Source organism: Andrena cerasifolii, chromosome 10, assembly GCF_050908995.1.
Source record: "Andrena cerasifolii isolate SP2316 chromosome 10, iyAndCera1_principal, whole genome shotgun sequence".
Classification (NCBI taxonomy): domain Eukaryota; kingdom Metazoa; phylum Arthropoda; class Insecta; order Hymenoptera; family Andrenidae; genus Andrena; species Andrena cerasifolii.
Window position 1 is genome coordinate 5,865,463 of NC_135127.1, and position 13,337 is coordinate 5,878,799.

The following is a 13,337-nucleotide window of genomic DNA, read 5'->3' on the forward strand; positions in this document are numbered from 1 at the left end:
ATAATCCAGGAGGAATCGACGAGCAACGGGCACAGGACGGGGGTGAAAGAAAATCGAGAATCCAAGATGGTGGGATCGGTCTCGAGAGGCTCGGAGGGTGGTGTCTCGCTCGGGGCCTCTCGGGCTCGTGAACAATGAGAAGACGAAAGAAAAATGGGGGGGGGGGGCGGCGAGCCCGGATAGAGCACGGTAACAGAGGGAGGATGAAAATACACGAGTATAGACAGATAGCCAGGTGTGTGTAAGGGGGCCAGAGAATAGAGAAAATAGAGAAACGATTAGCACGGTGTCGGGGGCGTGGTGTCGCAAAAGTACCTGGGTGACGGGGTTCTCGCCGGGACGATAGACGACGTTGTGCATCGGCCGCTTCCGGCCGACGTAGTTGACGCAGACGAACTCGAGGAGGCTGGCATAGATGAAGCACATGCACACGCCGTCCCACACGTTCATGGCAGTCAGATTCGAAACGACCGGCAGCGTCGACCGGAAGCCGTTCGACGTCGTGAAGAAGTTGAGCATCGTCGTCACGCCTGCGAACAGATCGTCCCCCGTTTCCGTCAACGTCCCCTCGCATTCGGGTCGAGCGCGTCTCCAGCTACACCCCTCCGGAGTTTATGCAAACTTCTTCGGCGCTGTTGTTCCATGCAACGACTAGCGCGCACCGTTATTTCTCCGAGGGCCCTCGCGAGATTATTTCCTCCCTTTGCGCGACGGGCCTTGTTAAAAGTTAAGGGGGCCGTGGATGAAGCGAGGATAGCTCCCCTGCTACTACGCGAGATCTACTCCGCAGGCGTCTGCAGGCTGCATCTTTACACCGAGACAGGCGTCTGTGTTTATTGCCTCTGTACCCGCGGCGCGGACGATGTAGATTCGTAGATATCTCTGGGAGCTAGTGTTAATGGCCCGCGCGAAATGTGGCACGCAATAGCGGCCCACGGGGTGGTTAACGGGGTACAGGACAGAGATGGGCGGAATTTTTGTTTCAATAAAATTTCGAATAGGGAATAAATTTTAAGAGATTACTCGCCATGTGCGGGACAAAGCTAACTCGGGTTATCGAACGAACGATGGATAATGTGTTTAACTTTTATTCGTTGTTCGAAATTTTATTTCAATTAACAGTTTGCCCATCTCTGGTACAGGACTATTGGAATTTCGAAAGATCGACTTTTTTAGGATTACCTGTTAATTCGGAAAGTGGCATCGTTTGTGAATATTTAGAAGAAAGTTTCACGAGGGAGTTCGAATAATAAGGGTGGAAATTATTGCGCGGAATGTAATTGGTGTTAAATAACTTCAATAATTTTTAATATCCTGGACAATTTTTTTTTTAAAGTAGGTACTTGTAGGAGCGAGCGTAAACTACTGTGAAAAATACCGGGATGGTGATTATTTGGTATCTAAGCAATTTAACCCAAAAGGAACCGTCGATTTTAGTCGCTTGATAGTCCTGTACCCCTCTTAAGGGGACTTCCGAATGAACGGAGGTTCAGATCGACTTGAAAAAATTTCGGGATGTGTAAAACATTTGTCAGTTCGCGCCAAACCTCTGGTATGGTCCGTAAAAGTTCGAGATTTTTCATAAAAAATTAAAAAGTCGCGGATTTTAGGTCGAGTTTGTGCAGTACTAAAAATCCGTGACTTTTTCATTTTTTGATGGAAATCTCGAATTTTTACGAACCATATCAGAGGTTTGACCCGAAATGGCACATGTTTTACACATCCTGTAATTTTTTCAAGTCCATCTGAACCTCAGTTCATTCGCAATTAAAATTCGCTGATGCCGTTTGACCTTTTTAGCTGCTGAATCTACAATTTTGCGAATTTTAATATAAACCAAGCGGCATTTTATTCAGAAAAGATAGTACTTTCAGATAATGCAATAAAAAATTCGATTTTTCGACTGCCTAGTCCCCTTATGGAGAATCCTATTCTTTAGGCTAAAAACGTAGCGAAATTTTAGATTTTTTTTTGTTAAGAAACTAGCGATTCGAATAATCTGAAATTTGGACCATGTTTGTATGCATCTTTGAAGAAGTTGTAGTTTTTCTCCTATTAATTTTGAATAATAAATACAGGAGTTATGCATGATCATGTATAACTCCTATATTTGTTATTAAAAATTCATAAAAAAACTACATCTTCTTCAAAGATGCATAAAAGCACGGTCCAAATTTCAGATTATTCGAAATTCTAGTTCCTTAAAAAAGAAATCTAAAATTTCGCTACGCTTTTAGCCCAACGAATATGATTCCCCCGTTAATTAAATCCGGCTGGATTGGCAAGGATTAGAAGATCGTGCGAGAGAGGACTTACCGATCATCACTCGCGCCGGCACAGCGTTCCACTCGAGCCAGAAGGTGATGAAGGAGCTGGTCACCAGGATGATGCCCGGGATGAAGACCGTGGTGAAGTAGAAGGCACGATCTCGCGTGAATATCAGATCCACCTTCAGGCAGCTGTAGTTACCTATCCATCACAATAGCCGGTATCAGTGTCGCGTTTCCATCGTTCGTCCACGCGGCGAGCTAGCGGCGATATCGTCGGGTAAAGCTTAGTAATTAATGGTCCCATCGTTTCGCAAGAGACGAACCGGGTCGTTCTTCGCTTCTCCCCGCTCTGGGATCGAAAACATAATCGTCTAAACAGTTCCGTGTTATCGCGACCGTTCTAAGGGCAGGGCTCTCGTCTCGCCCTCTCAACCGAAACGCTACCGACTCTCTCCAATTCTCTTGCTCTCTGGAAAGGGCCTAGCCCAAGCGGAGTCCTGTTTCGCGAGTCACGATTCGAGAATGACGCCGCTGCGGCGACAGTCTGTCTTCTCGTGGCTCCGCCACGTGGAATCGGCTTGTCCGAGGAGATAAATGAAAGAAAGAAAGAGAGAGAAAGAGAGAAAGAGAGAGAGAGAGAGAGAGCACGGTCGTGTGTCGCCAACTTTCCGCAATGAAGCTCCACATTCGCGAAAGCGTTTCAAGCCGAGCTAGATAAGTAACGCGTGAACGTCTAAGGGTAGTTTTCTTGGGGGGGGGGGGGTGGGTGGATGTTTCTGGGGTGAGAAGGAGCATCTGTAACTGGAGGGACGGTCAGCTACGCTTTTAAAAGGAGGTCCTCTGATCCAAGGATGCAGCTGCCTGCGCGGCAGAACTTAACGAATGCGCACGGTGTGTCTCTGTTATTTACGACAGGCACGGTACTCCACAATCCGTCTACGTGTGACACGTTAACAAGCCCGTTCGATCGTACGCTGAGAAATAAGACGGGGGGGATTACAAGTGACGTGGGCAAGTGCAAGGGAGAGCTGGTCGATGGAACCTCGACGATCCGATGGGATCTCGGTTCGCTCGTCGTCGTGGTACCGGGCGAAAAGAAACAATGGGAGTATAATGAAGCAGAAGCGAGAAGCGTAGGCCAAATGATCGGAACAAACGTTCGCCAAGGTCCGAACCAAGTACCGCGAATGATCGTTCGTAGTCGACAGGGACGTGTGAGGTGAACGCTAATACGACGTACAGATACGGTCCAGAGTACTAATCTTTCGTTAATATTTCTATGGGACGACCTTCCGTCGAGCGACTAACCGAGCCACCCACCGTTCCCATCGTCCAAGCAACCTCGCGCCTCAAGCCGCTGGTGGTCAATCGCTCGACAGAGTCGCGAATTACGGTAGATGGCCCTGCAACCCTCTGCGCCAACGAGCCACCATTCTTCCATTCCAGCGAATCGTTCAAGAACCTCTACGAGACTCTCCGGCTTATTTTATTCCTCCGCGAAGGACGAGGGCGCGCGCAGAACGGCGGAAGCACCGTGAGTCGTTGATGGCACGGGTCCCGGGGCATCGGATCTACTCTCGGCCCGATGCTTCACGAATTCGTCCGTCGTTTCTGTGCGACGATGAACAGGAACGCTCTGGCGGTAACGACGTTCCCAGGATTGACTTGCTCGTCGAGAAGGCGAGAGGATGATTCGGGAAGCATCGAGGCCGGGATAAACTAGGCCTGTCTCACGAGTTGGTAAGCTTGGTCCTGTCTCTCCCACCCTTCTACGGCTCGTCTAAACCCTTTCTACGCATTCTCCGGTTGCGGGGGACATATTATACCGAGAGGTGTTTCGTGGTGTCGAGGGGGGAGGATTTTACCTTGCTCCTCAAACCTGCGCTGGCACAGCGAGCACTTTGAGTCCCCAAATTCATCGAACTCGTCCTCGTAGTCGACCATGATCTGTCCGTCAGCTGCAACAGAACAGCCCACGATCTTCCTTCCTCTCTTCTTTCCACTCTCCTATATAGCTTTGCTTTTATTTCTCTCCTCTCCTTCCCACCTTACTTTCCCCCTGTCACATTCGCCACCGACGCGACGGGGACGGATAAATCTGGCCGGGCGAGAGGATCCTCGTCGAACCGGACCAGCACGTGCGTCTTGCGCATCGCGTCACCGCGGCCAATTCCTCCCTCTGTGCGCGGAAGCGTCGATAGAATCGCCGAGCGTGTTCAGGAGAGAAGGATCGAGCTTTGCCCCTCGCGGCAAGATCTATCCGTCCCCCAGGCTTACCGTGCGACCGTGTACGTCTCTCTTTGAATCGGTCGTTCGCGTCAACTGGTCGGGCATAGAGGAGATTGAATCGTTCGGCTAACTAGACCAAGCATTACCCGCACGCCGCCATGGTTGGTCCCTTCAGGGTAAAGGATCTCCCGTCATTGAAAGCTCTCGGCGCTCAGAGGCTGGTCGGTGGAAAGAGTGGATCGCTTGCTGGGCTGATCCGCGGGGCAATGCTCCCCCATTTCCCGCCTCCCCGTTGGAACACGTGGATGGTTAGACAAAAGGTGTATCACGCGGGCGAGTCGGATGCGAGTCACGCGGTATATCTCACTCGAAAGAAAGCTGGGAGAGGAGCTGCTCGCTATCGGCTAAAAAGAAAAACGTTCAAGCCTCTCTCTCCACCGGCTGCGCAAGCTTTTTCCAAAAGAGCTCAGAAGCGACCAAGGTTACGAGGCGATATCGGCTCAAACTGATAGCGCAGGAAAGTGGCACCTGAACGTCTTGTCCGTGGCTCGGACTGGTTAACACGTTCCAGCGAAGCGAGATAGGGGCTCCGTTGTTCCTTGACCGGCGGAACGAAGGTATCGCCGCGTGACGAGACCGAGGAACAACGGGGGGGGGGGGGGGTTGGGTTTGGGGAACGGAGTGGTTAATCGGTGTCGTTTCAAACGCCTCACCCCAAAAGCAAACCACGGCGGGCTCGGTTTAATAAGCGAGACAGGAACCAAGGTTGCCAATATGCATTTTCTAGAGGAGCTATGTACGTATCATCTAGAGATATTTATTATATATACACACGCACGCCTGTGACTATCGTCGGTGGCTAAAGGCCCGGCCGCGCAGGCACACGCGTGCGTGTATATACGCACACACCACACGTAAAGAGGTATATGTATATATGTAAAGAGACGTAATACAAGTGTGAATACAAAACGTTATCTACGCCAGCTAGTAAAAGGTGTAAAGAAAACAAAAAAAAAACGAAGGCTCTCGGTGATTCATAGATCCGCTATGTCGCATGCAGAGTCTGGCTCGATCTGCCCGATCGATCACTTCGCCCGGTCCGCGTGCGGAAAGGACGAACACACTTTGCGCACACGCTCGATCCGCCTTTCCCTCTCGACTCTACTCGCGGCTTTCCCGCGGGAGCATCGAGACGCGCTCCCTCCCTTTTCCCAAGAGAACACTCTAAACGTGGGTGCCACAGAGTGCGGTTGCGGTGCAGAAGAGGGATCAAGCATCATACCTCACACGCTAATGTGCATCGGATGGCATGCGTCTGCGACTTACCTTTCGACGCTAAGAGACGCCGGAGAACCGGGGCCAGGGGAGAGAAAGTTGGCAACAGAAATTGCGACAGTGTTTCGCTTTGAGACCGCGTTGCTGAGTGAATGCTGCGCGAAGAAACGTGTAAAGAAAGAGGAACGGGGGCGGAGTCGAAGCTTGGTGCGATCGGTGAGACAGAAGAGAAAGCAGGGCAGTCGTCGGTGGGTCTGTAGAGGAAGCAAAGATCTCGGGGCCGCCCCTTGAGATTTCATCCCCCGCGCCTTTATCTCGAAGGGACTCGAGTGATCTAGGGGATGGATAGTGAGCGGACAATGCGGGAGGAGTCGCGGGTGAATGGGCTCGCGAGCGAAATTAGGAGGATTCCTTTTTCGACGCTACCAGCCGGATTTATTGATCCGGTGGCGTTGTCCGTGGAAACGATGGTGGGGTTGTTCTCCAGGAATAGTAGGTTCAAGGGATGCAGCGCCTCAGGTGCATCGATCTGCCAACAGGTACTGCGTCCTTTGCCCGACACCTAGCCCAAGTGGAGCTTTCTTGCTTCGGCACAGAAGCTAGAATCTTATGCTTCGGTAAGGGAACCCTTTTGGTGCCTGTTCACTGGCGGAGCTCCTCGGGCTAGCGTCGGAATGCAAGAGAGTGCGCCACGTTCGGGTTGCCCATTTCCCTTAGATTCCCCGTGCAATTAGAGTACATCGCACGCGACGCTGCACCCGACGCGTCAAGCATACTTAGCTGTGCAACATCGTGCTCGAAATCCTCGCGAAATTCTTCACCCTCTGCTCCGCGCTACTCCTCTCTATATACGTATATGTACAACGTAGCTACCAGCTGCGCGAAAATCTCCGGCGGGATCTACCGCTCGAACGTGGCCCAGTCTCCCGGCGAGAGGATCCAGTGGTCGAGTCAACGATATCGCAGACAAGTTCGCGGGCTCGCGTCGAGTGCGTGTAGAAGCGACGAAGTCGTTCCCGGCGGGGCCAACTGTTTGTGCACGGTGCAGTTGCGATAGTACAGAAGCGTGTCTCTGAAGGGATGCAAGTTAAAAGATCGTACAGAGTGGAGCTGACAGCGAACAGAAAGTGGCGGAGTTCCGGACGGTAGCTCTTATCAGCCTGGCTCGCTTCGATCGCATTTCAAGTGAACTTAAACGATGCTCTGCGGTACTGGAATCGTCGCGGTACAGTTCTGACAGTTTGGTCGAGGATCGAGAGCATCCGCGTGCAATTTCTCAGAGGGGGTGGACGGAGGATGTTTAAGTAACAGCAAAAGGTGCGATAGCGACTGGAGGAACGTTCTCGATCGTCGTTCCACGGTGGTTCCCTGCTGTCACACTGCCCTCCTCGGTTCCCGATGGGAAATAGTTTGGATTCGGGTGACTCACCTCGCCAGCTTACTTTGATCGGGCACGTGATTGTCTGGTTTTTAATGAGGTACGCGTTCAGGGACGTCAGGCTCGGGCTCTTCCGCAAGGTACCCTCGTCGTTCTTCCACACGTACGTGATCGCCGTCTGCTCGTACGATACTGGGGAACAAGAAGAACGTCAGAGCACATCTGTGGACGATATTAAGAGCAGCGCGCGGGGCATCTGGGTCAGGGAGATTTGTAGCTACACAGGGTGTACGCGCTAATCAGTGGAGTCCACTTCGAGAATGTATAGAGGGGTGGTATAAAAGAGACAATTTTATTTAGCGTCCATTTCTTATATATGTACGGGAAAACGCTTTGGTATATATAGAATAGAGAAGACCAGTCTCTTATAGTCCGAGCTCTCTTTTATGGTACGGGGGTTCCTGATTCCACATTTATGAGAAAATCTGTTAAAAGTAATGCGCAATTTATAGGCTGCAAATCTCAAGTATCTATGTTGGAAAGATTAGAACAATATTTCAAATGAGGAAGGACAAGGGTGGTATAAAGAGTGTGAAGCGCCGTAGCTCTAATATGGGCATACAGTAGCGGACGAAATAGTTACCACGTTTTAGATTTGCTTTATTTTTGTTATTTTTTAACATCAACTTGGAACTGTGGTATGTGTTTAATGTACATATTCTGATTGATAATTTAAAGCTGTATAAAACCCAGTTAAAATTGAATTTATGTAACTAACAAAAAAAATTATGACATTGAACGGGATAATACATTTTTGGGGCCGACAAATGAGTTGTCACTTTTGGTATTCTTTTAGGCCGTCCTAAAAGCAGGTGCCCTCGCGAAATATCAGATTTTTTATTACTTTTCAAAAGTGGTAACTTTTTAACTGTTTTAAAACGGCGTTGTCATGTTTAACGTTATGTAGGGATTTTGTTTATTAGTTAAATAAATTCAAATTTAACTGGATTTTATACAGTTTACAATTCTCTATCAGAATATGTATATTGGGCACTTGCTGCAGTTTTGAGTCGATGTTAAAAAATAATAGAGGTAGAGTGGAACGAAAAAGTGGTAATTTTTTTTGCCCGCTACTGTAGTGTTTAGTAAAATCAGCTGAGGCAGAGACGATGACTGCTAGGTCGCAAACGGAATCAACAAAAATCCCGCGAATATCAGGATAGGTATTTAAAACACAGGTCCATTAATAGGAAGTGTGCTTATTAGCCTTCAATAAAAATATCTTGCAAACTCAATAATAACAAAAAATAACAAAATCTTCGATTTTCAAATAAGTCGGAAACGTCCTTATCATGACTAGGTAGTCTCGCGATGTGTCCCATTTAAAACCTGTCCCTTTTATAGCACCTCTCCCCTAAAAAGGTTGTCATCTACACGCAACGATGCTTCGCCACGTCGCAGCCGACTAGCCAGACGTTCCTTAACCAACAACCTACTGCTTCCTTTTAATCATATTCACCAGGCTAGAAACCATCCCCGAAACGAGCCCCATTTATTAGAATACACCCTGCAAGGCGCGAGGCGACGATAAAGGGCGACTAACGAGGGGAAGGCGAAACTGGTGGGTTCACTTACTGCTCTCGATAGCGAATGAACACAGTGGGTCATCGAAGGGGAAGATATTAAGTCTACCCTGGCAGGACAGGATGAGGTGACGCCTGCAAGATCAAACGGATATCCTCTTTAAGCAAAACACCAATAACAGGCGCGTCTTATCGATCGATAAAGATGCGATAACACCAGCGTCCAATGAATACCGGCCGGCGGGGACTTCCAGCCGTATAAGCCGCGGGGCCTCGTCAGGTTTCATCGCGAGCGCTCGTATTACCATTCATCCACTAGCTATCGGGCGTTTAAACGATCGCGCAAACACGGCTTACACGAGCGGGGAAGCCTCCGCCGCTGATAATAGGATTCACTTGGTCATCCAGGTTCCGAATGATCGAAAGCTAGATGAGGGAGGGCGACGGCGGTTAGTACCTCATCAGGTAGTTGACCGTGCCGTTGCGGTATATCCGCAGGGCGAAGTGAACGGGTATGAGCGGATCCTTGAAGTCCCCGTGCATGATGAAGTACGTGTCCGGCAGCCAGATATCGTCGTAGTGGTGGATCGCGTTTAAAAACTCGTACTGCGACCGATTGCTGTAACGCAGCCGCGGGTCGTACCACTGTTGCTGCAGCAGGAACTCCACCTCGTATTTCTAGCGATCAGAGCAAGGGAGCGATCGGTGGTTGGACTGCTTAGCAGCTTTGGGTGCTAGGCCGTGGTTAGTTGGCCGAGCAATAGTGAGGGAAAGAGGGAGCAAGTCGCGCAGCTTGGAGAAAAGAAGGTTCAAAGTATCCACGGCGAGTGAAACAGGATTGCTCCACTGCATCGAGGAGAGTTGTATTTCTATTGAATCTCGTATTACAGAATTGGGGTTGGAAATTAGATTAGCGATGGCAAGGTGATAGGTAAAGGCCGGTATCAAGTTTTAAAATTTCCTCCGACCATTTCTGTACCTCACCATTGCTCGGTGCAGTGAGAGACGAGAGTGTCTCCACCGGAGTCCCTCAACACGGTCGATTAACTCGATTACCGCGCGTTCCCACCCCCTACGGAGCTACTTTAACGAGGGGAAATGTCAATTACCAAACTGGACTCGTCGGGGGAGGCCAGACTTAGCAACAGCACGCTCACGTTCACGGTCAAGGTTCCTGAAACACAGCATGCGATTGAAATTGTAGGCTTGATCGGGGAGGTCTCTCGCGAGCGGGGCACGCTAATTCGAAAGTGCATCCGTTAAAGATGCATCGTGACCGAGTGGCCGGATTGACGTTCGACGTTCCGACTTGCATTCGTCGGGTGTCCGACAGGCAATTATTCACGTGGATTAGCGTGGCTCCCTCGTCTGTTCGAGTGGACGGAAGACGACCTTCCCGGCCAGGGATCGATCGTGCTCGATCCTGGAGCGTAAGATCGCCCTCGATAAGAAACGGTTGCGGCGTTCAAACGTGTGTCACTTTTCGTCTACGTTTGCGCAAGCCGATGCCGTTACTGCGGAAGCCTAGGTAGCGCCATGCTGTGCACATGCTGCGACTAATACTCGTATTCTTATCAGAGTGTCAAGCTTGGGGTCGAGGTCGGGACTCGAGGATCAGCCACCGCCAGCTCGAATTTTCATATCGCCGCTTCCCATTAGGGGAGACCGGGGCAGGTTGATACAGACGAATTATCGCGACATTGTATATATGTAGCTCCATTTGAGGGAGATATAATTATGAAGTTTGTTGTTCAATTCCTTCCTACGATCCACCGTACGTATGTGTACTTTGACGTTGGCAATCATTTTTTAACTGTTGTTTGTTTATATAGAGAAAAAGTAAATAGTTGTGTTCACTTTCAAATCCGCCTTGAGACGGTATAGAGAATTTTATAACCGGAATTAATTTGGCATCACATTGAGTGTTTTGAAGGTAAGGTAATTACGTTTTGTTATTTTGTTTACATGCTCTACAGTTTTTTTATGGAGATGTTTGTATATAATGACTTCCTGTGGGGTAAGTTGATACGTTTTCTCTGGGACATGTTGATACGGTGTATCAATTTTAACCAACTACTTTTAATTGAACGTTTTCTTTTTATTTCAAGGAAAATGGTTCTGAATTATATCAAGCTGACAAATCGTGGCGAAGTATCGCAAGATATTTTTGAAAAAGCATGTGTCACGATAGAAAAAGACTCAATATCATTAAGGCAAAGCGCGAAAATAGACAATGTTGACAAAATGAGTTTATTAAGATATATTAACAAAAAGAAGAAGACGCCTCGTGTTAAAGTGGGATATTCCAAAAATAAAAAAAATAAAATTATTTTTCTATGTTTGTTAAAAAATCTGTTTGCTTTTAGAATACGTATTTGTTCATTTTTAGTCTATATTGTTAGAAAGGTATCTAGATTAAAATTTTACTTTTCTAATTTATTAGTTATTCATTAAACGGATATTTTACAGATGTATCAATATGCCCCGCAGTGGGGTAAATTGATACATTTTGCCTTCGTCCAAATAACATTTCTTCTTTCATTTTGTATGTATTTTCTCAAGTTTTCGCTTACTATATATTAAAGACGAAGGACCAAGGTATATTTTAGCATATCTGTTATTAAGTAATTAATTCAAACAAAAATAAAAAAAAAATGAAAACTGGATAACGTATCAACTAGCCCCGGTCTCCCCTACTCTCCGCCAATATTCTCCCAACAACTCGATTTTATTAGCCAGTCATCACCGATAAATCTACCGCACTCAAAGCTTTCCAAATGATTTCCAAATGCCAACGAATACCCGGGGAATTTGTAAAAGCGCCGCCATCGAAATGGCAGCAACGTTCCTACATGTTCCATAAAAGATTGATAAATGAAAAAACCACGACTGATCCAAGCGTCGAGTCCCGAGCCCCCGACTGGCAACGCATTCAGCTAACACACAGAGAGAGTACACAAGAAACGAGTGTCTGTCGCGCTTTAGTGTCAGAGAGTGGGAAGACGGGAGCAGGATGGAAAGTGATGCGTACCCGCTTTCGAGAGTATCGTGTCGACGATTTCTCACCCTCGAGACGCAGGGGAGGCGAGGCGTTCCTCGATTTCTCCTCGCGCGGCGCTCCTCCGCGCGATCTTTCTTACGGTAGATCCGCGCGGTGGACACCAGCGGCGCGCTCGAAAAGAAAAGGGAAGAAAAGTGTGAGGAGAGATCGATACGCGTTATCGAGCCGCGAGCACGCTGGCACGTCTCCAGTGCCGTTGATAAGGGTCGCTGCGTTATTACGCGGATAAACGAGCGTTAATCAGCGAAAGCATCAGGCACGAACCCCCGAGCCAGATCGGTAAGAATGTCGCGCGCATTATCCTGACGATCGGCGACGATTTTACGCCCCCTTGACACGAGAACGTCCCTGGAGGGTCGCGCGGATGTTTTCGAAAAGCTTCACGATCGGAGGGGGATTCTCGCGAGGGATGTGAGCGTGTGTCTCCTTACGGTGGGCGTCGCGTGGCCCAGTGTCTTCCCAATAATTATCGCGAGCGTGTGCGTGTACGTGTGTTCGTCGGGATCGATCAAGCGAGCGAAGGCTTTCGCCGAGCGACGATATTCGTCTCGACGGCGTCGATCCGATCTCAAAACGAGGAGCAGCTTCGAAAATAGCAGCTCCACCCCCCCGTCTGCCCGCTCGTCCCTCTTCCTTCGCCGCCGCGAATACGCGTCGAGGGGAAATTCTACTCCCCGTTCGAAAATCGATCGACCTACAAACCCTCGCGCAAAAGTTCCACGGGCAACCCATTCAGCACTGAATTTCCCCGTGGCTCGAGACACCGGCCCTCCCGATTCTTTCGGACACGGACGCTCGTCATCCCCTCCGTTACTTCTGGCTGGCTAATGCGCAGAAACTTCAACTGCACCGTAAAATCCCAGGTCCCTAACGAACCAGATGACGAGTTTTGGGATCGACGAGCGAAAGGGTGGATGCGACGAGCCCCGAACGATCGTGGTACTTGTACCGACGGGGGACTGAATGGGTTGGTATGGTCGGTTGGTGGGTGGGGGGTGGTCGTGACACTTGTTAATTATATTTCTCTAGACGTGGTTACGAGAGAAGTAGAAGCGCAGGGACGGACCGCGAAGGTGGGTGCGAAGGTGTTGACGCGGCGTGTAGTGGTTATTGTTCTGGTTCTTGTACTGGTACTTGGGGTCGTTAGAGGAGGTCGACGACCGGTTGGACGGGCCGGTCGCGTCACCAGGCCATCGCATTCCGCAGCAAAAATCCGCATCTGCAACACCCAACAACCCTTGCCCACGTCTCATCCTTTCTCGTGTCGCTGCCCGACTAACGACGACTGTTCTCGCTCCGGCTTGCTCGATCCGAGCCCCCTTCGCCCCTCCGCCATTCGACGGCGGAGGGACAAACGAGGGACGGTTACGCGGGACGGAACAGAGTCGGACAATGGTGTCTTCGCTCTCTATTCAGCCTCCTCGACGACATTTCAACGCTTGTTACCCGCGTCTGAATCTCGTCGTTGTGTACTTATCGTTCTGCCTGAGGACACTCTTCCTTCCCTCGCGATCTCGTCGCGAATTCGTTAATCCCCGTCG

At 49.4% G+C, this 13,337-nt stretch overlaps 1 protein-coding gene across 31 annotated transcripts in view; it reads right to left on the reverse strand.

The window, feature by feature from the left end:
- Phcl-1 (pH-sensitive chloride channel 1) overlaps positions 1–13,337 on the reverse strand; it is a 73,808-nt gene that overhangs the window by 12,282 nt on the left and 48,189 nt on the right. For 19 of the 31 annotated variants that reach the window (XM_076822428.1, XM_076822427.1, XM_076822423.1 and 16 more), the window contains 7 exons: positions 9,845–9,909; positions 9,193–9,413; positions 8,788–8,870; positions 7,204–7,344; positions 4,136–4,228; positions 2,317–2,469; positions 316–530 (listed from right to left, as the gene is read on the reverse strand). In XM_076822428.1, coding sequence (XP_076678543.1) covers positions 316–530; positions 2,317–2,469; positions 4,136–4,228; positions 7,204–7,344; positions 8,788–8,870; positions 9,193–9,413; positions 9,845–9,909 — 971 coding nt within the window. Of the gene's footprint in view, positions 1–315; positions 531–2,316; positions 2,470–4,135; positions 4,229–7,203; positions 7,345–8,787; positions 8,871–9,192; positions 9,414–9,844; positions 9,910–12,862; positions 13,016–13,337 lie in introns of all 31 variants that reach the window. The other 12 variants (XM_076822431.1, XM_076822442.1, XM_076822440.1 and 9 more) reach the window with 3 other exon arrangements.